The sequence below is a fragment of the Lithobates pipiens genome, unplaced genomic scaffold (genome assembly GCF_037356315.1).
Source record: "Lithobates pipiens isolate NorthernLeopardFrog02 unplaced genomic scaffold, aLitPip1_a1.2 Scaffold_13, whole genome shotgun sequence".
NCBI classification, from domain to species: Eukaryota; Metazoa; Chordata; class Amphibia; order Anura; family Ranidae; genus Lithobates; species Lithobates pipiens.
The window spans coordinates 463,865,375-463,893,089 of NW_027507718.1; the positions used below are offsets into that span (position 1 = coordinate 463,865,375).

At 42.8% G+C, this 27,715-nt stretch overlaps 1 protein-coding gene across 1 annotated transcript in view; it reads right to left on the minus strand.

Moving 5' to 3' along the window:
* The window catches only part of ABLIM2 (actin binding LIM protein family member 2), a 234,885-nt gene that overhangs the window by 82,262 nt on the left and 124,908 nt on the right, over nt 1–27,715 (minus strand). The window contains exons 14-15 of the mRNA XM_077477846.1: nt 17,167–17,268; nt 11,770–11,823 (exon numbers count right to left, since the gene is read on the minus strand). Coding sequence (XP_077333972.1) covers nt 11,770–11,823; nt 17,167–17,268 — 156 coding nt within the window. The remainder of the gene's footprint in view (nt 1–11,769; nt 11,824–17,166; nt 17,269–27,715) is intronic.

Here is a 27,715-nt window from a genome sequence, read left to right on the forward strand (position 1 = left end):
GAAATCGTGCTACAAGTGAAGTGGCACGATTTTAAAGCCACAGGTCAGTGCGATTTCAGGTGCGACTTCCCTGACATCTTTAGTGCAGGAACCACTAAGGAACCGCAAAGTTGGACTTGCACCGATTTGAACGGTTCCATTGCTGACAATAGGCTACGCTTTGTCAATTTAGGACTTGCAAATCGCATGACAAGTCTCACTGGTGTGAACGGGGGCTTAATGTAGTCTTCAGCTAGTACTTGTAGCTGCCACTGTTTTAAGTCTGGAAGATTTGATACAGCCAGTAGCTTCCAAGCCTGGTGGGTGCCCTAGTAGCCCCAAACACTATATGCCCAACAGTTTGTGGACACTTGACCAGCATAACTACCTAAATGGCAAGTGTATGTGGGCAGCTCTCCAAATTACTGAACTCAGGTATTTCCAGAGGTTACTATAAATACTAAAATAAAAAAGACATTTTAGACAAATGTGTGCTTCCGATCTTGAGACAACTGTTTAGGGGAGGCCCTTTTCTGTTGCAGTATGACTATATTCGTGTCCGCAAAGCCAGGGCTATTAAGACAAGGTTTGTCAAGTTTGATGTAGAGGAATTTGAGTGTCCTGCGTAAAGCCCTCACCTCAACCCTACTAAACACCTTTGAGATGAATTGGAACACCAATTGCAAGCTAGATCTTCTTGTTCACCAACAGTACCTGACCTCTCAAATACACTTTTGACTGAATGGTCACAAATGTCCACAGACACACTAGAAAATCTTGTGGAAAGCCGTCCCAAAAGAGTAGACGCTGATGTAACCACAACTCCACAATAATGCCCATGTTTTTGGAATGGTATGCCCAACAAACTCATATCAGTGTGGTAATTATTTGTCCAATAAGGCCAAACAATGACCATTGTGCTCATTTGCTGCCTCTCTGGACATCTGTTGTACTATGCACTTCCAAAAAGAATGTAGCTAAGTGTAGACTGCCATTTAGTGCAAAAGTTTAAAGTGGAACCCTAGCCAGATTGTATACTCTCTTTGTTTTATATATTGCAAGTAATGACACATTTTATGTCCTGGATATAGTGGTTTGTTTACAAGGATTAAAAGCTATGTTGAGTTGTTTCCATCTGCTGGGGTAATTTCCACAGATATACTGGTTATAGGGGACAGGAGTGAGAATAAACCTTCCCAATAGAAGCATAAAAAATTTTTTTTGGGTGGAGACATGGTGGATCAAAACAGGTTTAATGATATCTGTGCAGCAGTTGGACAGTCAAAGGAGGAGTGACTTCTGTCCAAGACACAATGGTAAGCAAGGCCGGTATTGAGTGACAATTCTGCACTAGAGACTCTAACCTTTCCCACTACACGTACAAACGGGTAATTATTGCAATTTATGTCATGGTTGGATTGGTTTCATCTCATATCCTGTTCCAGTGACTACTATTTACAGTACAGGAAGTCAGCTGCTGTATTATTATGTGTCAAGAAAGCCTGCAAAGATTTTGGACCCTTGGTGTACATGAAACACTGGAGCACGCAGAATATGGTACAGCCACGCATGGTAGCCAATCATTTTCTAACTTCAGCTTACTCAATTAGGCTTTGGCAAAAAAAAACCTGGACGCTGATTGGTTTCTATGCAAAGCTGCACCAGATGTTACACTCTCCAGTTTTAGTAAATAACCCCCAATACGGCTCCATTCCATTTGTCAGTAAAGTTGTCTTACTAAGACATTGTGTAAAGTGCAATAACTTTTAACAATCCTTCACTAGTCTGACTGCAGGAAACTGAAAACCGATTGGTTGCGATCTTGCCAATTAGCCTTGTCCTCCCCCTAAGTTTGGACCAGCCAAGGTCAAGTAGGATCATTCACTGGAAGATGATGCTGTAAATGACATAGGTGGATCTGGAGCCGAGGGAATGACTCAGGCTGCGATTCTCACATAGTTCCCAATTAGGTGGGCTGATGATTCATGAGTATCATGTTGTTCTACACTTAACAAGATAACGAAAAACAGCTTTTACTGGCAAACACCCACGTAACATCAGCAATTCTATCCTCTGAAAAACTGCTGCTTTAATAATCTCCATAAAGAAACCAGAGTACACGAGACCTAGGTGAAGATGCTTAAAGTGGTTGGAAAGACATTTTCTTTCTTAACCACTTAAGGACCGCCTCACGCCGATGTACGTCGGCAGAATGGCATGGCTGGGCACAAGCACGTACCTGTACGTTGCTTTTTAAGTTCCCAGCCGTGGGTCGGGAGCACTCCCGACCCGGTCCTGTGCTCCGTGACCGTGGCCGCAGCGGACCCGATCGCCGCTGGTGTCCCGTGATCGGGTCACAGAGCTGAAGAATGAGGAGAGGTCTGTGTAAAAAAAAACTCTTCCGTGCTTCCCTGTGTGGCTGTCACCGATCATCTCTTCCCTTTTATAGGGAAGGACGATCAGTGACGTCACATGCCAGGCCACGCCCCGCTACAATAAAAAAAACACATAACGTCATACATAACACCTACACTGCCCCCTAGTGGTTAACTCCTTCACTGTCAGTGTAATTTACACAGGAATCAGTGCATTTAAATAGCACTGATTGCTGTATAAATGACAATGGTTCCAAAAATGTGTCAAAAATGTCTGATGTGTCCACCATAATGTCGCAGTCACAATAAAAATCGCTGATTGCTGCCATTACTAGTAAAAAAATAAAATATTAATAAAAATGCTATAAAACTATCCCCTATTTTGTAAACGCTATAACTTTTGCACAAACCAATCAATAATCGCTAATTGCGATTTTTTTTTATTTACCAAAAATATGTAGAAGAATACGTATCGGCCTAAACTGAGGAAAACATTTTTTTTTATATATTTTTGGGGATATTTATTATAGCATAAAGTAAAAAATATTGCATTTTTTTCAAAATTGTCACTCTATTTTTGTTTATAGCGCAAAAAATAAAAACCGCAGAGGTGATCAAATACCACCAAAAGAAAGCTCTATTTGTGGGAAAAAAAGGACGCCAATTTTGTTTGGGAGCCACGTCGCACGGCCGCGCAATTGTCAGTTAAAGCAACGCAGTGCCAAATCACAAAAAGGGGCCTGGTCCTTTGGCTACAAATTGGTCCGGGGCTTAAGTGGTTAAAGATGTTTACTTACCTGATCTGTGCAATGGTATTTTACAGAGCGTTCCCTTACCTCGTCTTCCGGAGTCTGTCAACACAGTCCACTCCTTCTCTTCTCCGAGTGCCCACTCAGCAAGAGTGGAGCTGAGGAGGCACCAGTGTGAGCGCGCTCCCAAGCTGGGCTGTGTGCATCCATTGACACACACAGCGTGGCTCTGCCACAGCCCCCCGCACCCTCGCATGATTTCACTGACAGCAGTAGCAGCCTATGGATCTGCCGCTGTGTCTCCTGTGATACCAGGAAGCAAAGGGAGAAGAGCTGCAGCCAGGACAGCACTGGATCGAGAGAGGACTCAGGTAAGTGTTTAGGGATGGGGGGCTGGTATTGGAATATTTTTACCTTAATGCAAGGAATGCATTAAAGTGGTTCTACATAGTAAGGTAAATTACCTTTTGCAAGCAGCCCCCCCAGTCCCCCTACATACTTACCTGAGCCCGATCTTAATCCAGCGATGTGCACGAAAGCAGAAGCTCTCTTGGCTCTCCCTCTTCATTGGCACAGAAACAGCAGTGGAAGCCATTAGCTCCTGCTTCTGTCAATCACAATCAGTGAGGAGGGAGCAAGGGACGGGCCACGCCATGCTCTGTGTGTCTTATGAAAACACAAAGCCAGCTCGGGAGAGCATACATGAGTGCACCTATAGCAAGCAGCTTGCTATGGGGGTCCTTGGCAGGGAGGAGGGGCCAGGAGCACCACGGGGGCCCGTGAAGAGGAGGATTGGGGCTGCACTGTGCAAAACCACTACACAGAACAGGTAAGTATGACATGTTTGTTATTAATTCAGTCATTAAAAAAAAAAAGCATTTAGAATCACTTTATGACCCCTTTCACACTGGGGCGGGTTTCAGGCGCATTAACGCTGGAAATAGCCTCTGCTAAGTGCCTGAAAATCGCCTCCCATTCATTACAGTGTGACTTTACACACTTGGGCGGCGCGCTTGTGGAACGTTCCCGAAAAGGGGCGGATTGGGAACACTGTATTTAGCACTCCCAAAATGCCCTGCCCATCGGAATGAATGGGCAGCGCATTCAAAGCACCTGAAAAGAGCTTTGAAAGCACCGCAAAACGGGAGTTTTTAACCTTTTTGGGGTTAAAAGCACCCGGCTAGTGGCCAAAAAGCGGCGCTTAAACAGCGCTAAAGTGTCGCTAAAATGAGGGAATGTGAATGCACTGTAAGGAAAAATACTTTGCACCTCTAAAGCAGACATGGAGCAGTATGGAATGCGTTTAAGATAATGGCTAAAAAAAAAAAAAAAAAAAACAGAATAGCTCCACGACTGCTCACTAAAGTATGAAAAAGTGTATGTGCAAAACAAAACAGTGGCTCTGAAAAACTCATATGCCATACTGATGGTACAGTCTAGGGTAAGAACGTATGTTTATTATTACAACAAGCATTTGGAATTGTATTAAATCAGTTATGCATGCTTGCCGCAGCCTGCACTTCTTCATGTGTGCTGCATTACACTCTGTGAATTAGCGATTCCTTTGACATGCATTTTACAATGCGTTTTCATTTAGAATCTGGATGAACATAGTTAACATCCATTGAACAAGGCTTGTCAATGCCTGTTGCAAACACATCAAAATGTATGTTATGGGCATTTTGATGCACTGGCAAAAGGTATTAACAAGCCACTGACATCTACGGGCCTCCCAAGTTACTGAAATACAGAGAAAAGTGAGAAAGATACAACAGTATAAATGGGCCCTAAATGACATCAGTGAGCTTATCATGCTGTAATGTTCCTACATGAAGTGCAACTGGAAAATAGCTGGCAGATGTATGTTAGCTTGAAAAACAGTAAAGATCTCATTTTTATTATATATTTTACACTAAGCTGTATGTTCAGAGGCTGGAAGTGTGCTGCTTCTCAAACTACATTTATGAATATATTAGCAATATGTACATTATCATGGTTCCACATCTTCATTAGCATTATATGCATATAGTAAACACTGCAAGTATAGAACTGGGTTTCTTGCTGCACTGTGGAAAGGTACGTGATTCTGCACTTCCTGGTCTGGCGACTCGCCCCTGCTGTGATTGGACACAGCGGGGTCCGGCGGACCTGATGTTTGCCGGGACCCACAGATCGATCGATTGTAAACAAGACAGATTGCAGTTCTGTTAGCAGGGAAGACAGAGATCCTGTGTTTCTACTAAGCACATCCCCACACAGTTAGAAAACACTCCCTAGGAACACATTAAACCCTTTGCTCTCCCCTGATGTTAACCCCTTCCCTGCCAGTGTCATTAGTACAGTGACCGTGCATATTTTTTAGTACTGATCACTGTATTGGTGTCACTGGTCCCCAAAAGTGTCACTTAGTGTCCGATTTGTCACAGTCCCACTATACGTCGCCGATTGCTGCCGTTACTAGTAAAAAAACAAAAAAAAATTCCATAAAAATATTCCATAGTTTGTAGACGCTATAACCTTTACGCAAACCAATCAATATACGCTTATTGGGATTTTTCTTACCAAAAATATGTAGAAGAATACATACCGTATTTGCCTAAATTGATGAAGAAATTCAATTTTTTTTATTTTTTCGATTGGAAGTGTTGTATAGCAGAAAGTAAAAAATATTGTTTTTTTAACCCAAATTGTCAGCCTTTTTTAGTTTATAGCTCAAAAAATAAAAACCGCAGAGGTGATCAAATACCACCAAAAGAAATCTCTATTTGTGGGGAAAAAAATGGATATTCTTTTTTTGGGGTACAGCGTTGCATGACCACGCAATTGTCAGTTAAATTAAAGCAGTGTCATATCGCAAAAAATGGGCTGGTCAGGAAGGGGGGGATAAACCTTCTGGAGGTCAAGTGGTTAAACTGCAAATGTGTGTATTCTTTAGCAAATCAGGCCCAGTAGATTCTGAGTCAAGTTTTTCTAGATAAGAAGCCCTAACTTTTTTTTTTTCCGGAGAGAGGTGATGGGGGAATATCTTTAACATTCTTGGAAGAAAATAAGAGATTGATCCTTGTGTTATGTTAATTGTGTTTTTTATGTGTTTTGTTTTATATATATATGTATGTTAAGCATGTTTATATATGTACTTATATTAATGGTTTTCCGAAATGTAAAAAAAAAAAAAAAAAAAAGGGCTGACTCGGGCCAGTAACAGAACTGAACTAGCACTGTTGCATTAGCAACAAATAATATCTTCAGTCTCTGTTCATTCAAAAAACAAACGAGGGTGCGGATACCCATGCACCATTAAGCCACAGGGTTAAAATTGATCTTTTATTAGGCAGCATTCACACCGGAATGTTTTGTAGCTCCGAGCTTGAGGCTCGCAGATGCTCAACAAGCAAAATCCCATTCATTTTACTGGACCCTGTTCACTCTCAGGTGTGAGAAGGGGCCATTGAAATGGCTGGGATTTTGCTTGTTATTAAGCATCTTCGAGCTTCAAGCTTTGAGCTACAAAACACTCAGGTGGAGTTACTTGAAAAAAGGGGATTATATAACATAAACTGTGTGTGATTAACACTTATACGTGGAGGCTGGGGCTCTAACACACTCTTTATATAAAGCATCTCATCACTAACCGTGGCTCATTATTCTGGTATGTTTATTCATGTCTTAGCTAATTAACTGACAAAGCTGTACATCAGTGTTACAAAGGCATAACACTGGACTGGGGAATCTATATCCTATAATGGAAACCAATACACTGTGTGGTCTATTTTGGGGTGGAACAGGCAAAATTTTGACTGAGTAAATGGAGGATCTGAGTGCAAAAATCTGACAAGTTTAGATGCTTCTCAGTATTCTCCTGATATTGTGGAAAATATAGGATATTTCAGAGTGCTTAAAAAATAGCATTCTCCTTTTTGTCCACAAGATGGCGAAGTCCCAGCAGTTATTATGCAGGAAGGGACGAGCATAGGAGCCATCTTTGGCTACAAATGGAGAAAAAAGTTGGCTTGGCGGCCATGCTGCTGTTTAACCATGTGGTTATGGTCATTGACATATTTTATTTCACTTTGCTGTAGCCCTGACGAAGCTCTCCCTTTTGAGAGAAAAATGTTGGGTTCTTTGGGCTTCGTTTTTTTATTTATAACTGGTATAATTTGTGTTTTGGTGAATACATGTTTCTTTTGAGTGGAGGACTGGTAACTCTTTATGCCTCCTCTATATGTGAGCTTTGATTTGGTGCTTGAGGGAAGTAAGCCTTAGTGCAAATAAATTGACTTTAACATATGAACCATTGTCAGTGGTGAGAGGCTGTATCTAATAAAGAGTGTGTTAGAGCCCCAGCCCCTTGTGTTTTTCCATTTTGCAGCACTGATGTACAGCTTTGTGGGTTAATTTGCAGAGACATAAATAAACTTACCAGAATAAAGAGCCACAGTTAGTTATGAAAGGCTTAATGTAATGTGTGTTAGAGCCCCAGCCTCCACATATAAGTATTAAATAGACACAGTTTCTATTTGGCTAATGCCCTTTAACTCTAATAAAAGTTAGGTTAACCCTGTGGCTTATTCGATGCGTGGGTATGCACAACCTCACTTGTTTTTTTAATGTTGGGTTGACAGTTTTCACACATTAGGCTTTTTAGTTTATACCGTCTCCTATTAAATTGAATAAAAAGCTGAGTGATTTTCAGTTTGATGAACCAGTGCCATGGGGGCAGGGTGCACATCCTGAAAGCAGTGAGCTAGTGCCCTGGAACACATGGCACTCATGTGCATGAGGACTTAATGTAAGGGGATTTAATCACTAATACTTGGCATACTGGCCAATCAGTACATTTTCAGAATAAAATGGGTTTTAAGGAATCAGCACCTCATGTTAGAAATATGTCATCTGCTGATGATGTTGTAAGCTCCACGGGTGTCATCCTGATATTGAGCAACTAGCCTGAAATATGCAAATGCTGGTTTTGGGTCAGAGACTTCTTTGTAGTTAGGTTAGGATAATATGACAGGCCAGGAGCTTGCACCTTCAAAATATAAGTCAGCAATGAAAGCTCCCACATTCATGTCCTAACAGATTGCCATTAAAGTGAAAATTTCCTTTAACCCAATAAGCAGCAACACCTCCACCTCTGACTGGCTATTTTGAGGGCCAACGGAGCCCAGGGCCTTCCTTGTGTTTCCAGGACAAGAACAAAACATGCCAGGCAGCCAATTACAGGTCTGGAGTTCATGGGCTTTTGAGATCAGTTAAAGACTTTGGGGGTTATTTATGAAAAGCAAATCCACTTTGCACTACAAGTGCAAACTACAAGTGCAAAGTGCACTTGAAATTGCACTGAAATTGCACTTGGAATTGCAGTCGCTGTAAATCTGAGGGGTAGATCTGAAATGAGGGGAAGCTCTGCTAATTTTATTATCCAATTATGTGCAAACTAAAATGCTGTTTTTTTATTTTCCTTGCACGTTCCCCTCGGATCTACAGCGACTGCACTTCCAAGTGCACTTTCAATGCAGTTTCAAGTGAACTTTGCACTTTGTAGTGCAAAGTGGATTTGCCTTTAGTAAATAGGAATCAGGTTCATCCCCCCTTACAGTTGGGGCGCCTCTTCTGTTTTTTGTCACCTCTTAGCCCTTGTACACATGGTCGCAGATTCCGACTACCAAATCCGTCAGAGTAATTCCGTCGGATTAATTCCGGAAGAGGTCCGGAAGTGATGTTGCATACACACGGTCGGACTAAGTTGTCGGAAAATCCAATTGTACATAACGTGATGGCGTTATTTCGTTAGACGGGACTACGTTCAGGCTAGTAGCCAATAGCTTTGGTCTAGGAATTTGATCTGAGCATGCATGGCACTTTGTCAGTCGGAGTAGGCTACACATGATCGGAGTATGTCCGATCGGAGCATTGTGTCGGAAAATTTTACCGGCAAGTTGGAAAACTTGGTCCGTCGGATATTCCGACGGAAACAGTCCGATGCAGACCACACACAGTCGGAATATCCGACAAAACGGTCCGATAGGAAACATTCCGTCGGAGATTCCGATTCCGTGTATACAAGGGCTTAGAGGAGCTCTTCATCACCTGCCATGCCAGTGCAATGAGCTTGCATTGACTTGTATTTAGCAGTATTCTGAGACTAGGAGGCCTCAATCAAGTCTATGTGAGATCAATATACAAGCCCAGCTGGCCCTGAACAAGGAAGAAAACTAAAAAGTAAGTAGCTACATGGGGCATTTTTTTGTAGTTTATTTTGGAAGGGCAGGTAAGGGTGGACAAGGTTTCTTTCACTAAAAGTGCACTTGTTTCAATTAAAGAACAGGAGGCCGTCTGCATTAGAGAACGTAAATAAGCATCTGGGTAGGGGGATTTCAGCTTCATAAAATGAAGAGGTCTAGAGAGGGGAGCTGAGGGGGTGGGCTTTCTTGAGCAAGACTAAGATCAATTCTTCGTTTCTGTTCCAAATTGGTCAATAAGCACCATAATTTTTTTTTGTATCCATGGTAAACACATCCCAAAGGAACAAATACACTATCAACTTTAAAGCATATGACTAACAAGTGTTCAACATGAACCCATAGTACTCAGCCTAGGTCCTTTTCTAATGGGTTTCCTACATTATAGCTGAATGCTGAAAAACTTTCAAATGGACTTATGCTGCGTACACACGATCGGATTTCCCGACAACAAAACAGTGGATTTTTGTTTGAAGGATGTTGGCTCAAACTTGTCTTGCATACACACGGTCACACAAATCTTGGCCAAAAATTCAGAACGTTAGAACACGGTGATGTACAAGACATATGATGAGCCGAGAAAAAGGAAGTTCAATAGCCAGTGTGGCTCCTTCTGCTTGATGCAGAGCATGCATTAACTTTTGTACGACGGACTTGTGTACACACGATCTGACTTTCCAACAGTAAGTTTTGTTGGCGGAAAATTTGAGAACCTGCTATCAAACATTTTTTGGCAGAAATTCAGCCAGCAAATATTCGATGGAGCATACACACGGTCGGACTTTCCGACAACAAGCTCACATCGAACATTTCCCTTCAGAAAATCCAACCGTGTGCACGCGGCATTACTGTCAGGACCTGGATCATCTACTTGTAGCATTGCTCTTCCTAGAGTGGGAGGTTGTAGTTCCAGTGTCCACCAGCGGGCGTCTCCCAGAAGCCAGCAGATTTCAGTAATCAGTCTCCACCTGCTGCTGGCTGCTGGGAGGGTATTTAGCCCCTCCTCTACTATTATATGTTGCTTCATTGTTTTCCTTTGCCAGACAGATACTGCTTGCCATTTAGCCGGTTTCTGATCTTTCTCTTGCCCTGCTGCCTTATATCTGCTCCCCTTGTTCCTGATCCCAATCCTGGTATCCCCATGCTTCTTGTATTTCCCTGTTTATCCATGTTCCCTATTTTAGTACATATTGTATATAGTTGGCTATTTAGGCTTCCTTTTACAGAGGCTGTGAGTTAGGCACTTTGTTTCTATGGTTATGGTCCCCATGTAACTTCACATTTGCTGTGTTTCCTGTTTGCTGGTGTTTGGATGGATTTTGATTTCACTGTATATAAATCTTACTTAGAGCATGCACAGTCTGGTTGGAGCATGCACAGTCTGGTTCCATTTTCCTAAGTGTAGTTACGCAGACCTGGCCACCTCTGCTGCTGATTCCTCCTGAAGGCCCATACACACGATCAGACTTTTTGACAACAAACATGCAAATTAGCTGTTTCGGAGCAACATCTGACCGTGTGTACGCTCCATCGGACAAACTTTTTTGGTTTTCATCTGACTTTTGTTGGCTGTGCGAACGGACAAACTTTCTGGCAGCAAAAGTCCGATGGAGCAAAGTCTGATCGTGTGTACAGAAAACTGTAGGACTTTTGTACAAAGTACAAACAGGCATGCTCAGAACCAATGCAAACGATCAGACAACAATACAGAAGTTGACCAAAGGTGGCGGTAAAGAGCAGAAAAACCATGTGATTTGGTGAAAGTTGGCTGAAAAAGTCCTGCTGTGTGTATGCAATACAAGTTCAGGGCCGACGCCCTTTGTACAAAAATCCAAGGGAAAGTTTGTACAAAGTCCTATTGTGTGTATGAGGCTTTACACTTACCTTCAGACGTCAGAGAGCTGCTTTAACTCATATCCCAGGTGAATGTAATTATACATCTTTGTCCAAGTATATAAAATAAAGGCATCAAGGAAGTGTAATCACAATTCAGTAAATAATGTAATAGGCCACTGATAAATTATAAATATAATTGTGGACCCGCAATTCGAAAACATTATGCAGCTGCCTAGTCTGTACAAGAGCAACAGAGTTGTCATCTTCAGATCTAGATCTACGATTTCATTCTCTCTTTTTCTCATTTCATCATCTTTCTTTGTACCTCTCATTCTACCTATCTTTATTGTGTATAATATCTAACCGAACTATGCTGTCAGAATACATACAAATGTATGATAATAGGTAAATATATACAGCCATCGAGACCATTTAAAAAAAAAAAAAAAGTGTGATGATAATTTTTTAGGCATATCACATTGTATTTTGGTAATCAGTAATGTGGATTCATGAAATGTCACTAAAAGGATTTAGTATTTGATCTTCATGCAAAAGAAAGGCAAAGCAGCAAGCAGAAAGGGACTGTACCATGCTGTCTGTAGATAGGGGGTTTCCTATAGATGTTATCTTTACTTCCAGTGTCTACAGAAAAGAAAAAGGGAGAATAAATAAAAGAGAAAATATAGATTGCAAATTAAGATTTGTTGAACAGAAGGGGAAAAAAGCAGAGATTGACCACAATCTATAAATTTCAAATGAAAGTGCGGTTGTTTTCTATGCACAGCAGAGGGCGCCCTGTTGCAGAAAACAGCCACAAGATTGCAGCCCAGCTCTGGAAAAGGCTAATATATATTCTCATGATTACATGGATATAGGAACAAAAAAAAATAGCAGAGTTGCCCGTAGCAATCAGTCACTGGTCAGCTTTCATGTCTTGATCCGTGCTAGAAAATTGACAGGTTTAACCTGACAAATTGCCACTGGCAACAGCTTACATTTTCTTTCCACTCTTTTTGTAAAAAAAAAAAGAAAAATGCTGTCAAGCCAAGAAATGCACTTTTACCTTCCAGATAAATAAGTTAGTACACAAAGCAAGCATAAAAGGTTAAGAAAATAAAATGGCAGAACAAAATATCCTCCAATAAAAGCAGAAACTATTTCAGAACAGGCTTGTTATGTGTTATGAAAAAAATAAATGATTAAAATTAAAATATATTTTAGGGGCTTTGCAAGGCTTTTTCCACTAGGCGCACCGGGTCCAGGTCATTAGCAAAGGGCTCCGGGTCTCAGACTTGCAATTACTACCTCCTAGAAAGGGTCAGAGTCCTGACTGGTTCCTTCTTGGTAGCTGCAAAGGTAATAATAATTTACATAATAGACAGAGAGACAGACAGATATCCTTGGGCGCTGTTTAGCCCCTAGTGCATAGCAGACAGTGTATTAGAAGTTTCCTGTTTGATAGTAAAGGGCAAACAGAAGGCAGAAAGACAATCACTCCACCTAATATTTAACGCCCATCTCATTGCAAATATTTGTCAATTAAAACAGTCCCCCAGCAGGTGCTTGCAATAAAAATCTGCAATCCTCACCTTCAATCCGGAGCTCCCTTACAGTAATTCATTTTCACCACAAGATGTCCTCAGTCTTTCAAGCTGAATGACACCCAGTGTTATTGAACAAGGCAGAAAGTAATATAAAGCAGCTCTTGTGCCTCACTATGATGTAAGTGTGGATATATATTTTAATTAGGCCTCATGTACACTGCTGCTGGTAAACAGACCGTTTAGGAGCAGTTGGGCATTTTTTTCAATTGCTCCTGATCTCTCCTCTATATTATCTTATCAGCATATGTACACAGGGTTGTTTAGGCAGTTGTGTTTAGAGGCTTTTTTTGGAACCCAAAAAAATGCATTCAGAAGCTGTGTTTAGAGGCATTTCAAATGCCAAACGCGGCTAAACGCAATAACTCACGTTTAGCCGCGTTTTCGTTTACAGGTGTTTTTCATTTTTGGCTATTTTTTTCAAACGCCTCTAGACACAAACGTGGCTGAACACGACATGTAAACGCGGCTAAATGGATGTTTTTAAAGGCCGGTTTCTAGCTGTCAAGACGTTCAGGAGAGGTTGAACAACATCCCGTGTACATGAAGCCTTAAGGGCCGGTTCACACTGCGACGCGAGGCGAGGCGACACGGCTCGCCTCGCCTCGCTCCCGCAAGTCGCCCCCATTCAGTGCTATGGAACCGTTCTGAGAGGAGCGACTCGAGTCGCTCCGACTCAGAAAAAAGGTTCCTGTACTACTTCGGGGCGACTTCGGGGGCGACTTGCATTGACTTCTATGCAGAGTCTGCAAGTCGCCGCTGAGGTCCGTGCAGGTCGCGGCGAGGCAAGTCGGAGACGCCTCGCCGCGCATCGCTGTGTGAACCGGCCCTAAAGGTTGCTACTTGTTTTCTAGTCCTGTGCTCTGGTTACATTATTTCCTCTGCTTACATTGTATCAGATCCTTCCCTGATCTGTGCCACCCAAAACTCTGGATTCTTCTTGCCCGTTGTGGCTGCCTTTGTTCCCTAACTCTGGACTTCCAAGCTTTTGTTTAGCACAGCTTCAGTGTTATTAGGAACGCTCATACCCTCATAGCTTAGCAACAGTGCTGTGGAAAATTAGCCAACAAAGGCTATCATTTAAACCCCAAACTTTCATACACACTAAATAATGGATAATAAAAGCACCACAAATGCCAGAAAGGTCTTCAGTAATAGTTACATAGTTAATTAGATTGAATAAAGACACCAGTCCATCCAGTTCAACCTGAGTGAGTGTCTACAATTGTCCCTATCCCTGTACATTGCACACTCACATCAGTCCCTACCCTCAAGGAGCCCACAATCCAAGGTCCCCATTTATGGTCCAGAATATAAAGGTTAGGCTCCTGGTCAGGCACATCTGACCCTATCTTCTATTTCAAGAATTTCTAAACCCAAATACTAAAAGTTGTTTCCAACTATATTAATGATACCTGATGATTTAGCCAGAAGGATCCTTTGCCAGGCACTTCCTGTTATGGGATGACAATTGCTGTCACTCTGTCACATGCTGCAATGATAAAGACTACAAGTGGCCCTGTGCAAAAGTATGGCCCACTCTTGTCGTTATCTGGAAGTCAGGACAGAACAATAATGTGCAGCCAACACTGGAATCATAGCTCCCAACTGTCCCTGATTCCGAGGGACTGACCCTGATTCGGAGCAAAGTCCCTCTGTCCCTCATTCCTCCTCATTTGTCCCTCATTTTGGTCTGATCTATATAGTTGTAGATAAAATGCACTTTTTATCTTTCAAAAAGTGTTTCCCGGGGCTAAATCCTTCATCCAATTTCTAAATTGCAGCACTTGTAAATTCCAAAAGCCAATATAATGGTATAATAGTGGTAAAAAAAAGCACTTGTGGGTTTATCCAATCTTGTTTTTTGTACAATTCTCCTTTAAGGGGTGTGGCAAGGGGTGTGTCCTATGCCTGCATACTTTTGTGATAGGTGTCCCTCATTCCCATCTAAAAAAAAGTTGGGAGGTATGCTGGAATGAGTGCTTTGAAGACAGAAAGTACCTGCCAAAGCTGGGTGAGATCAGTATATCTGAGATGAAAATAAAAAAAGCTATTAAAGAGGACTTTTTTTTTTTTTTCAATGGCAATATTGTATGATACACAGTGCTTTTGTAACTGAAATATCATCCAATGAGGGTTTAGATATGCTTTATAGGTAATTGTGAATCTGAAAAGCATAAAGGAGGTCAAAGTTTCTATAAGCCATGGAAAAAGTGAGAGTGGCCCAACCATTGACACTGTTCTTTTTGCTATTACAAAGTTGCGAGAATGTTAAAGCGGTAATAAAACCCACAAAAATGACTGAATATTGCAGTTTACTAATTCTTTGGGGGTGGTTGCATTCATTTTCTATTTTTAGACTTTTTGTTTCCTTAAAAGGGGTTGTAAATCCCCAAGGTTTTTCACCTTAAAGCCCCGTACACACTATCAGATTGTCTGCTGAGTTTTTCCTTCAGATTTACCAAAACCATGTAGTAGAAGTGCCTGCCTGATTGCATACACATTGAAACTCCTAAGGTTTGACCTCATATTAAATGGTTATGGTAAATCTGAAGGAAAAACTCAGCAGACAATCTGATAGTGTGTACGGGGCTTAATGCATTCTATGTAGTGCAGCAGCCCTCCTTTTACTTACCTGAACCCGATCTTTCCATCGTCGGAGACAAGCACAGGAGCTCCAGCCACTGTCTCGGGTCCTCATTGGACAGATTGATAGCAGCAGGAGTCCTTGCCTCCCGCTGCTGTCAATCAAATTCAGTAAGTCGGGGGCGGGGCTGAGTTCTGCTGTCTGTGTCAATGGACGTAGCAGCAGGACTCAGGAGCACGCCCGACACGAGTGCCCCCATGGTTTGTGGCTCTCTGTAGTGGCACTCGAGAAGAGGAGGAGCCAGGAGTGCCGCTGGGGGACCCAAGAAAAGGAGGATTGGGGCCATTTTGTGCAAAACCCCCTGCACAGAGCAGGTACGTATATGTTTGTTATTAAAAAAAAAACCTTTTACAACTCATTCAATATTACAGATTGACAGCAGAGGGAGCCAATGGCTGTGCTGCTATCAATCTATCCAATCAAGAGCCGAGAACCCCGGGCAGAAAGACAGCGGGTTCCTGTGGGTCAAGTTTGAGGGTTCAGGTAAGTAAAATGGGGGGGGGGGGGCAGTCACTGACAGGTGTTTTTTCACCTTAATGCATAGGATGCATTACAGGGAAAAAACACAAAGGTTTACAACCCCTTTAAGCTTCGACATAAAACCTGGAAGCTGATTAGTTTCTATGCACAGCTGCACCAGATTTTGCACTCTTGAGTTTTAGTAAATTAACTGCATAACATCAAACATGCCATGTAGTCAGTACAGACATGAAAATAAAAATAATAAAAATCACATTAAAGCCTATATTTACAAAAAGAAAATACACACCCGCAATAAACTTGATGAACTACCAAAATATAATCTTATTAATGAGGAATTTTGGCCCTGAACCGCCTGGAAGAGTGTGGCATGCTATCCTCCCGCATAACTTGCAGTACCAGTATTGTAGGAGGAAGCATTACACTTGAGAGGAGCACAGAGGTACGGGCAGTGCTAAGTTGGCTCTTCTCTAGTATGAGCCAGTAGATGTCCGCCCATACAGTACATTCCACAAGTAGGTGTTCTGCTTCAGCAAAAGCCTATGTGGTTGCTTAAGGCTCCATTCACACTTGTGCCACTTGTCATATGACTTTGGACACATAAAGTCGCATGACAAGTCACAGCCCATTGATTTCAATGGAACCCGTTCAAATCTATGTGATTTAAAGTTGCAGCAACTTTGAAAAGGTTTCTGCTATACTTTGTTGCGACTTTGATGCAAATTGAGTGCCAGCAAGTGTAAAAGTCGCATCAGCGTTGCACTTGATATCGCACAGCATCAGAGTCACACAAGTGTGAACGGAGCCTTAAACATCCAATAAGTGGGCACTGGACATGCCAAGTGACAATGCTATGCCCTAGATGTCCTTCCACAGAAGGTTATCTGCATACATTTCCCAGGCAGGATTGCCATCCTACTTCTACTTTGTTCTCTACTGAAGTCATCTCAGTCATTTCACTTTTCTAATATCAGCCAATAAATAAATCATGGTCTCTAACCCTTCACCAAAAGGGCCGATTTTTAGCACTGTTAGGAAGGCAATAATTAGCCCAGTTTTTCTCACACAAAGAGCAGCTCAAAGCTTGCTGGGGATTTCCAAGGAGAGGGTTTTGATCAGCACAATGAGTTACTTGTCAGATTTACAGAAGTAATTGGAAAAATGAATCAGGCATGCATTGACAGCATGCAAACAAATCATGAGAATCTACAGGCTTCTCCAATTAATGATGGCAAATTAGCAAAAACACATGCCTACCTGGAACATGGAAATGTCTGGGCGCCTGCTGATAGGACGAAGACGTGGATTTGGTGTCTGAGCACATAGACAAGCTGGGGGTACTCTGCCCACTTTCACTGCCTCCATTGAAAAAAGCAAAGAGAACAAATAAAAGCAAAGTCTGAGAACAGTCATATGCTTCACCTTCACTGCACCATGGTCTACATTCATAACAGGCCTAACAATGAAAGGTGGAAACAGCAACGGTACATTATAAAGTGCTGGAAACTAGTATGTATTAACACAGCCAATCTGAACCAGGATTCCATGGTACCCTGGGGTTCCTCCAGAGGTTGCTAGGGGTTCCCTGAGCTGTGGCTGATTAACCACCTGGGTCCAGGACCAATACCACTTGGCATAGCCAGCAGTGTGACGCCAATCACCTTTTTAGCTATATGTAAGGGTGGCATTCTGATCAGTAAGGGGGTGCATTCGCCCTATTGACAATTAATGTAAAGTGCATTTTTGTGATTAATCCCAATGAATTCATTTTAGTAAGGGTTCCCTGAGATCTAAAAATGTTTAAAACGCTTCTTTGGGGTAAAATGATTGTGGAAGGCTGCATTAATATGTAAATTCTCCTTCATCCACATACTTCATACATTGTACATCTGATATTATAAGGATCGAGCAGTGAGTAAGATAGACTTTGTAACTTGTATTAATTTACTTTATTATTACACAACCTGTTCACCTACAGTATATATTACGACTCATGGGAAAAGTTCTAATTTTTCTGCCAGTCTTGTAGTCTCCTTAAAAGGGACCTCCTAGAGTTTTTTTTGCATTCTATGCATTGAGGTGAAAAACCTTCTGTAGTGCAGCAGCCCCCCCAGAGCCCCCCCTTTTACTTACCTGAACCCGATAGTTTCAGTGACAGTGATGAGCAAGACAGCTCCAGCTGCTGTCTCAGGTCCTCATTGGATAGATTGATAGCAGCAGGAGCCCATCGGCTACTGCTGTTGTCAATCAAATCTAGTGACGTCTGTGTCAATGGACGCAGCAGCAGGACTCGGCTCCAGCTCCCCAGCTCTCATGTCACTGGATTTGATTGATACGGGAGCCGGAGCCGACTCCTGCTGTCTGTGTCAATGGAAAAAAATGAACCGTTCAAAAGACTCATTATGCCTCACAGATTATACGTTGGGGTGTTTGCTTTCCAAAATGGGGTCATTTTATGGGAAATTCCATTGCCCTGGTACTCCAGGGCCTTCAAAATTGTAATAGGTGGTTGAGAAATGAGATGCGTCATTTTTGCTCGTAGAACGTCTGAAGGTACTACATCAATGTTGGTGCTCTGTATGTGGCCAGGGTGTGTAAAAGTCTCACACATGTCGTATTGCCATACTCGGGAAGAGTAGCAGAATGTATTTTAGGGTGTAATTTGTTGTATGCATATGCTGTGTGTGAGAAATAACCTGATAATATGACAATTTTGTAAAAAAAAAAAAATTATAATAATAAAAAAAAAATCTTCATTTTGCAAAGAATTGTGGGAAAAAATTACAACTTAAAAAACTCACCATGCTACTTACTTAATACCTTGGAATGTCTACTTTCTAAAAAGGGGTCATTTGGGGGGGTATTTATACTTTCCTGACTTGTTAGTGTCTCAAGAAATGAGATACACCTGATGTACTGAAGGCCTGATCAGATGTGATCAATTTTCAGCGATTGGCACCATAGTTTGTAGACTCTATAACTTTCACAAAGACCAAATAATATACACTAATGTGGGTTATTTTTTACCAAAGATATGTAGCAGTATAAATTTTGGCCAAAATTTATGAAGAAAAATTACTAATTAGCAAAAATTTATGACAGAAACAAAGAAAAAGGCATTTTTTTCACAAATTTTTTATTTTATTTAAAGCACAAAAAATAAAAAACCCACTAGTGATTAAATACCACTAAAAGAAAGCTCTATTTGAGTGGAAAAAAAGGACGCAAGTTTCATATGGGTACAGTGTTGCATGACTGAGTAATTGTCATTCAAACTGTGAGAGCGCTGAAAGCTGAAAATTGGTCTGGTCAGGAAGGGGGTGTAAGTGCACTGTATTGAGGTGGTTAAAGTGGTTGTAAAGCCTCACATATACCCAGTGAAGTGAATAGCCTCAGGTGATACACAGAGATGAAACAAATCCTCCTACATAAGTTTCACTTGTCTATCTGCAGTCTTCTCTTCTCTACATTAATTTAAAAGTGCAGATTTGTGATAAATATGTGATAGATGTGATAAAATGCCTCTACATCTGTCAGGAGCAGAGAGGAGGGGGTGGAGAGCTGCAGTTACAGTTTGAGAGCTAATCAGAGTTAAGAGACATGACCCCCCTTCATACAAGGCACAGGATTGAAGAAACATGCAGAGCTCTGTTGTGAATAGACAAGTTGTGTGCTGAGCTCTTTTCTCCTCACAAATTTATCACATGTCGGGAAAACTTCTCAGAAGTGACTCATGTTGATAACAGAGGAATGAAGCACCAGAGAGAAACACCACCTATGATGCCCATACATGGAGCAAATTTCTTTCCTGCGAACTCCTGCTGGGCCATTATCTTCTCCCAGTGTAGGGGGCAGGGAAAGCCATTCCTGCTGGTATAAGGCTAGCTATAGCAGCCGCTTGCGATATTCACAGGTAAAACCCGGAATGCTGATTGTACCCAAGTTGATCGATTGATCAACTTGGTACATTCAGCCTGCCCATACACAGTTCAATTCTCTGCAGGTTCCTGCCGAACTGGCCAAGATTCGAACCATGTGTGGCCTGCCTTAGAGCAGTGGTTCTCAACACCTGTCCTCAGGACCCAGTAACAGGCCAGGTTTGCAAGATAACTGAAATACATCACAGGTGATATCATTTGCTGCTCAGTCAGTATTCTAGTCTGCATCTCCCCAAGGTAATACTTAAAATCTGGCTCGTTAGTGGGTCCTGAGGAAAGGAGTTGAGAACCACTGCCTTATGCCCCATACACACGATGAGATTATCGGACGAATGAACGTCCGTTTTTTATTGCATGCTAATCTCAGATCGAATCTGATGAGTTTACTAAAGTCACGAAAATTCCCGCACGACATAAAAAAAATTCGTACGTGATGTCATGTGTTGTAATGCATTTGTATTGCATTTTCGAACGATAGCTGTACTGATTACACGAAAATCGTACGATCTAGCATCGTACGAAAAAAAATTTCCGTGCACGTCCGATAGAATAATATCGGATGTACTGTTCGAATCGGCTCTCGAAAGCTCTGTACTAACGATCCGATTATCGTACGATCGCATCGAAAGCGGTATTTTCCGTACGATTTTCGTATCGTGTGTACGGGGCATTAGAGCTTTGGGGATAGACGAGTAAACATTACAAATGTGCTTTGTTCAGATTTCATGACTGAGGTTTACAACCACTTTAAGGTAAAAAGCAGAAAGAAGGGTGCAACAATCTTTGTGCATTAAAATCAATAAGGTGCAATAGCAAATAATGATAGTACACTCACAATTATTGGCATAATTAACCACTTAACAACCGCCCTATAGCCAAATGACGACTACAGGGCGGTTTCTTATCTCTGGGAGGCCGTCATATGACGTCCGCCCAGAATTCCGCTCTCGCGCGCCCCCTGGGGCGCGCACTCGAGAGCATCCGTGACCGCCGGGTCCACAGGACCCGGCGCATCACGGATCACAGTAAACGGCCGCTCATAGCGGGCGTTTACCACGTGATCGCTCCGTCAAATGACGGAGTGATCACTTGTAAACAAACCGGCGTCATGTTATGACGCCGGTTCCTCCCTCCCCCTCTCTGTACCGATCGGAACAGCGGAGGGGGAAGAGATCGGTGTCAGCAGCGATGTGGGCTGCATCTGCAGTGCCCACATCGCTGCTCACCGAAAATTAACCCCTCAATTCCCTGCCATTACTCTGCATTACTCTGCAATACCCTGCCATTACTCTGCATTACTCTGCAATACCATGCAATACTCTGCAATACTCTGCATTACTCTGCAATACCCTGCAATACTCTGCAACACTCTGAAATACCCTGCAACACTCTGCAATACCCTGCAACACCCGCCAACACTCTGCAATGCTCTGCAACACCCGCCAATACCCTGCAACACTCTGCAATGCTCTGCAACACTCTGCAATGTTCTGCAACACCCACCAATACCCTGCAACACTCTGCAATGCTCTGCAACACCCGCCAATACCCTGCAACACTCTGCAATGCTCTGCAACACCCACCAATACCCTGCAACACTCTGCAATGCTCTGCAACACCCGCCAATACCGTGCAACACTGCAATGCTCTGCAACACCCTCCAATATCCTGCAATGCTCTGCAACGCAATACTCTGCAACGCCATACTCTGAGATACCCAGCCATAGTCGGTGATACCCTGCAATACCCAGCCATAGACACCCCCCCCCCTCCCGCTGCCCTCCGGTGCTTCTACCGACTCGCCAATACGATCAAATCCAGAATCTTTTGTTTGTTTTGTTTTTTTTTTGTTTTTTTTCAGGCTTCCCAGCTTAGAGGTGAGATGCGGGGTCTTATTGACCCCATATCTCACTGTAAAGAGGACCTGTCATGCCATATTCCTATTACAAGGGATGTTTACATTCCTTGTAATAGGAATAAAAGTGATCAAAAAAATTTTTGGGGGGGAAAAAAATGTCAAACTAAAATAAATTAAGTAAAATGAACAATACATTTTTTTTTTTTAAAGCGCCCCTGTCCCCATGTGCTCGCATGCAGAAGCGAACGCATACGTAAGTCCCGCCCACATATGAAAACGGTGCTCAAACCACACATGTGAGGTATCGCTGCGAACGTTAGAGCGAGAGCAATAATTCTAGCCCTAGACCTCCTCTGTAACTCAAAACATATAACCAGTAAAAAAAAAAAAAAATCGTCGCCTATGGGGATTTTTAAATAGCGACGTTTGGCGCCATTCCAAGAGCCTGTGCAATTTTGAAGAGTGACATGTTAGGTATCGATTTACTCAGCTTAACTTCATCTTTCACATTATGCAAAAATTGGGCTAACTTTACTGTGGTTTTTTTTAAGCACAAAACTGTTTCGAAAAATTGCTGCGCAAATACCGTGCGAGATAAAAAGTTGCAACGACCACCATTGTATTCTCCAGGGTATTTGCTAAAAAAAACATATATATAATGTTTTGGGATTCTATGTAATTTTCTAGCAAATAAATGATGATTTTTACATGTAGGAGAGAAATGTCAGAATTGTCCTGGGTGCTCCAGAACGCCTGATGGTGCTCCATGCATGGTGGGCCTCTGTATGTGGCCACACTGTGTAAAAGTCTCACACATGTGGTATCGCCGTACTCGGGAGTAATAGCAGAATGTGTTTTGGGGTGTAATTTGTGGTATGCATATGCTGTGTGAGAAATAAACTGATAATATGACAATTTTGTGAAAAAAAAGTAAAAAGTAAAAAAAATCTTGATTTTGCAAAGAATTGTGGGAAAAAATGACAACTTCAAAAAACTCATCACGCCTCTTACTAAATACCTTGGAATGTCTTCTTTCCAAAAAGGGGTCATTTGGGGGGTATTTGTACTTTTCTGCCATGTTAGGGTCTCAAGAATTCAAATAGGCCGTCAGTACGTCAGATCAGTACTGATCAATTTTCAGATATTGGCACCATAGCTTGTGGACTCTATAACTTTCACAAAGACCAAATAATATCCACCAATTTGTACTTATTTTTACCAAAGATATGTAGTAGTATAAATTTTGGCCAAAATTTATGAAGAAAAAATTACTAATCTGCTAAATTTTATAATAGAAACACAGAAAAATTCATTTTTTTACAGAATTTTCTGTATTTTTTCTTTTATAGCACAAAAAATAAAAAACCCAGCGGTGATTAAATACCACCAAAAGAAAGCTCCATTTGTGTGAAAAAAGGACAAAAATTTCATATAGGTCCACTGAGTAATTGTCATTCAAAATGTTAGAGCACCGAAAGCTGAAAATTGGTCTGGTTATTAAGGGTGTTTAAGTGCCCAGTGGTCAAGTGGTTAAGTGGTTAAAACACCTATAGAGCCAAGGGAGGTTAGCCTTGACAAAGGGGTAGAAGTTCTAGAAACATGTTGCCATAGCAACTCAAGCTACCTGAAGGTGAGGCTTGTTCACAGGGGATGAGGGCACCACTGGTCTACAGCACTTCATGGGGAAGGTCCAATACAGAGAGACCTTTTCACACACAGACCTACTACTAGATCTGTGGTGGGTTACCAGATACATTTTACATTCTCCTAAAGCAAAACTATGCTTTTATGGTAAACTCCTCTAAACCCCTATCCCCCCTACCCAAACTAACCTACGCTAACACCCCTCACCAAGCTCCTTACTTCAAGTTCTGTACATGGTTTATTGCTCCAGCAAGAATCCCCTGGTTGTGTCTGCCCCATAAAGCTGAACATATATGACTCAAAATTCAGCCAGTTTAACAGGGACCCATCGAATTTCTACCAATTGTCTTTTGTTCAACTGTCTTGTTTAATAACAGCTACTTGATCATAGGCAGCAGCCAATAGCTGCAGATCTGATCTGTGTATTCTGAAGAGGTGGAGTCCCTCCACTGTCAGTATACAATAGGACAGTAGGGAGGAGTCCCCCTTTCACCTCAAATGTATGGATGGGGGAACCAGTTCAGGCATTATGCATTGAGGTGTGCTTTGTGCTGCGCTTCCTAGTTTCTTTCAGATGCCATTCAAACAAAATAAGACTGCAATACACCCCACCATTTTTTTGACACGTTGTATGCACTACTGCAGCGTGATAGTGGGAATAGGCCCTTTAGCCTAGTTTCCCACTAGATGCGGTGTGAATTCACAGCATATTCTCTGCGGAATCGGCACTGCATCTAAATCACATCTCGTCCATGCGAACCAATCGTGGAGTGCAAGTTAAGTTAACAATCGGTTTGCAAAATGCCACGTGATTTGCAGAATCAGATCGCATGGGTGTGGACACCCAGGCAATCTGATTCTGGTGTGGACAAAAAAAGGGACCTGCACCAGTTTGGTGCTAATGCGATGTGATGTGATTTTAACCATACAAATCCATAGCTCAAATCGCACCCCACAGACACCACATGTAATTCGTACAGGAATGTGCTGCGATTCCTGTGCGAATTACATGCAGTGTCTGAACCGCAGCAGTGTAAACCCAGGCTAAAGGTATCAGAGGAAATCAGAAACATTATTGACTATTCTGCAGTTGACCTGGAACTCTCCACACTAAGAGCTACTACACTAATGCTGCGTACACACGATCGAATTGTCCGGCAGACTTGGTACGCTGGACAATTCGATCGTGTGGGCTCCAGCTTACTTAGAAAGTAGTCTTGACTCAAAATTTGTCCGCGGACAATCCGTTCGTCAGTGTGCTAGTCCGGCGGACTAAAAATGACGCATGCTCTGAAGCAAGTACGAGAAGGAAGTTATTGGCTACTGGCTATTGAACTTCCTTTTTCTAGTCCCGTCATACGTGCTGTACGTCATCGCGTTAGAAATCGCTGGACTTTCAGAGTGTCCGTGTGTGGCCAAGTCCGTTCGTTATAAAGTCCGGCAGATTGTTTGCCGGATTGTTTGCCGGACCAAGTCCGCCGGACAATTCGATCGTGTGTACGTGGCATAACACTCACCATCGCCAACGTAATGGCAGTTACCACTAAGGCTACTTTCACACTGAAGCGCCGCTAAAACCAAAAATCCATACAGGACCCTTATCCGAGCACGCAGCCCGGCCGGTCAGGAAAGGGGATGGGGACGAATAAGCGCCCCCCCTCCCCCTGAACCGTACCAGGCCGCATGCCCTCAACATGGGGGGGTAGGTGCTTCAGGTGCCAAAGCAACTTGTTCACATGTTGATGAGGACAAGGGCCTCTTCCCAACAACCCTGGCCATTGGTTTCGGGGGGTTGTGGGCGGGGGGCTTATCGGAATCTGGGAGCCCCTTTAATAAGGGGGCCCCCAGATCCCGGACCCCCACCCTATGTGAATGAGTTTGGGGTACATCGTACCCCTACCCATTCACCTGGGGAAAAAAAGTGTCAATAAAAAAAACACACTATACAGGTTTTAAGAAGACAGGGTCCTCTTTTGACTTCTCCGCTCTCTCCGGCCTCTTCTCTGCGCTCTCCGGCCTCTCCTGCCGGGCTCCTCCACTATCTTCTTCCAGCTCTTTTACTAGCGTTGGCCCAGACATCGTCGTCTTCTTCCCTCTTCTCTTCTTCTGATGTTCTCTTCCGATGTAATGCCGTGTGCGCGGTGCGCAGCGACTTATATAGGCATAGGGCGTGGTAATCCGGTGAGCCCACCCCCTTATGATGTCACCACCCAGGGCATGATGGGACGGTGATGCCATAAGGGGGCGGGGTCACCGGGTGACATCACCCGGTGACCACGCCCCATGCCAATATAAGTCACGCACCGAGCACACAGCATTACAGCGGGAGAGAATGCTGTGTCAACAACGGAAGAAGAGAAGAAGAAGGCGACGGAGAAGACCAGGCAATCGCTAGAAAAAGAGCGAGCAAAAGAGCAGAAGATAGCGGAGGAGCCCAGCAGAAAGTGGCAGAAGAACCGGAGAGTGTGGAGAAGAGGCTGAAAAGCGCAGAGAAGAAGGAAGAGACCCTTAATAAATTACTTTAAAAACCTATGTAGTGTGCTTTATTTTTGACACTTTTCAAGGTGAATGGGTATGGGTACAATGTACCCCATACTCATTCACATAGGGTGGGGGACTGGGATCTGGGGGCCCCCTAATTAAAGGGGGCTCCCAGATTCCAATAAGCCCCCCATCCGCACACCCCGACAACCAAAGGCGAGGGTTGTCGGGAAGAGGCCCTTGTCCTCATCAACATAGGGACAAGGTGCTTTGGGGTGGGGGGCCGCAGGGCCCCCTTGCCCCCGAAGCACCTACCCTCCATGTTGAGGGCATGCGGCCTAGTACGGTTGAGGGGGGGGGCGCTCGTCCGCACCCCCTTTCCTGACCGGCCGGCTGCGTGATCGGATAAGGGTCTGGTATGAATTTTTGTGGGGACCCCCATGCTGTTTTTTCGCCAAAGAGGGTTCCACTTAAAATCCATACCAGACCTATCGTCCGAGGGGGGGAACCCCATGCCAATATTTTTTTCATTTTGGCGGGGGTTCCCCTTCATCCTCAGCCCACAAGTCACACCAGAAGTCGGATCATGATGATCAGACTTCTGGTGCGACTTCTACTCAAATCAATGGGCTCCCATAGGGAGAGAAACGCTGCTATTTATTATAGCAAATTGTCAGTATTTTTTTGTTTATAGCACAAAAAAATAAAAATCGCAGAGGTGATCAAATACCACCAAAGAAAAGCTCTATTTGTGGGGAAAAAAAGGACATAAATTTTGTTTGGGTACAACGTCGCATGACCGCGTAATTGTCAGTTAAAGCGACGCAGTGCTGTTTCGCAAAAAATGGCCTGGTCATTAAGGGGGCAAATCGTTTCTGGTCCTTAAGTGGTTAAAGCATCATTCTGTATATTTATTTAAAATAAATCAGAACTTCCAGGCCTAACAACATGGAAAAAAATGAGGTGTGTCTGTGCCTCTCTCCCTGGTAAATGCCACATTGATTATATATTAATGCTTAACCCTAATTGGGATTCTGTCTGCAGTTCCCCGGACCTCCTGTGGCTTCCTTCTTCACTGCGCTATTAAATGATTTCATCTTCCTTGGCCTCTACAGTCTTGTTTAATTACAAAAAAAAAGCAAACACAATTTTATCCGCTATTTAACTCTTTACGAGTGCTAACAAAAAGGCGAGTATCCTGGCTGTTTGTTTCACTTCACTTTATCACTGCAGCTATTAGCAAAATTCTCTTTTAGCACTTACAGAATATGCCTGCTATGAGCTCAGCTACTTTCGTATTCTCTAATGGCACTAAAGTGAAAATGTATCTTAAGCCAAAACCTTTTTTTTTTCCGTTTTGAACCGAGTAGGGAAGGGTTGGCAAGCCTGTTATGTTTTATTGTTGTTTTTGTCTCCCTGCTAGGGATCTGGCCCCTACCTCCACCTCCACCTCCACTTATGTTAGAGGCTATTATCAGCAGAACCAAAAGCAAGGACAATTCCAAAATGTTGAGTTGTTATTGGGATGGGAATAGAGGGTAAGTCTTCATGTATACTACAGCTTCTAAACTTGAGTTTAGGAGCTTTGGCCTTTTTTTCTTTTGCCAAAGCTTCTAAACGTATTTCCATAACAGCCTATGTGTCCATGAGTTTAGGAGCTGCTGCGGTTATGTGAGGTTTAACCTCCCTCTCCTGAACATGGAGAAATAGAATCGCATTCAGGATAGGAACGTTTTGACTGCTGGCAACAGCAAAATGTGGCAAAACCGCAGCGCATTTTGCAGTTTCCTGCGGTCAGCGCGCTCCTATCCTAAATGCGAGTCTTCTGTATTCAGGAAAAGGGGGTTGAGGGAGGTTAAACCTCACATAACCGCAGCAGCTCCTA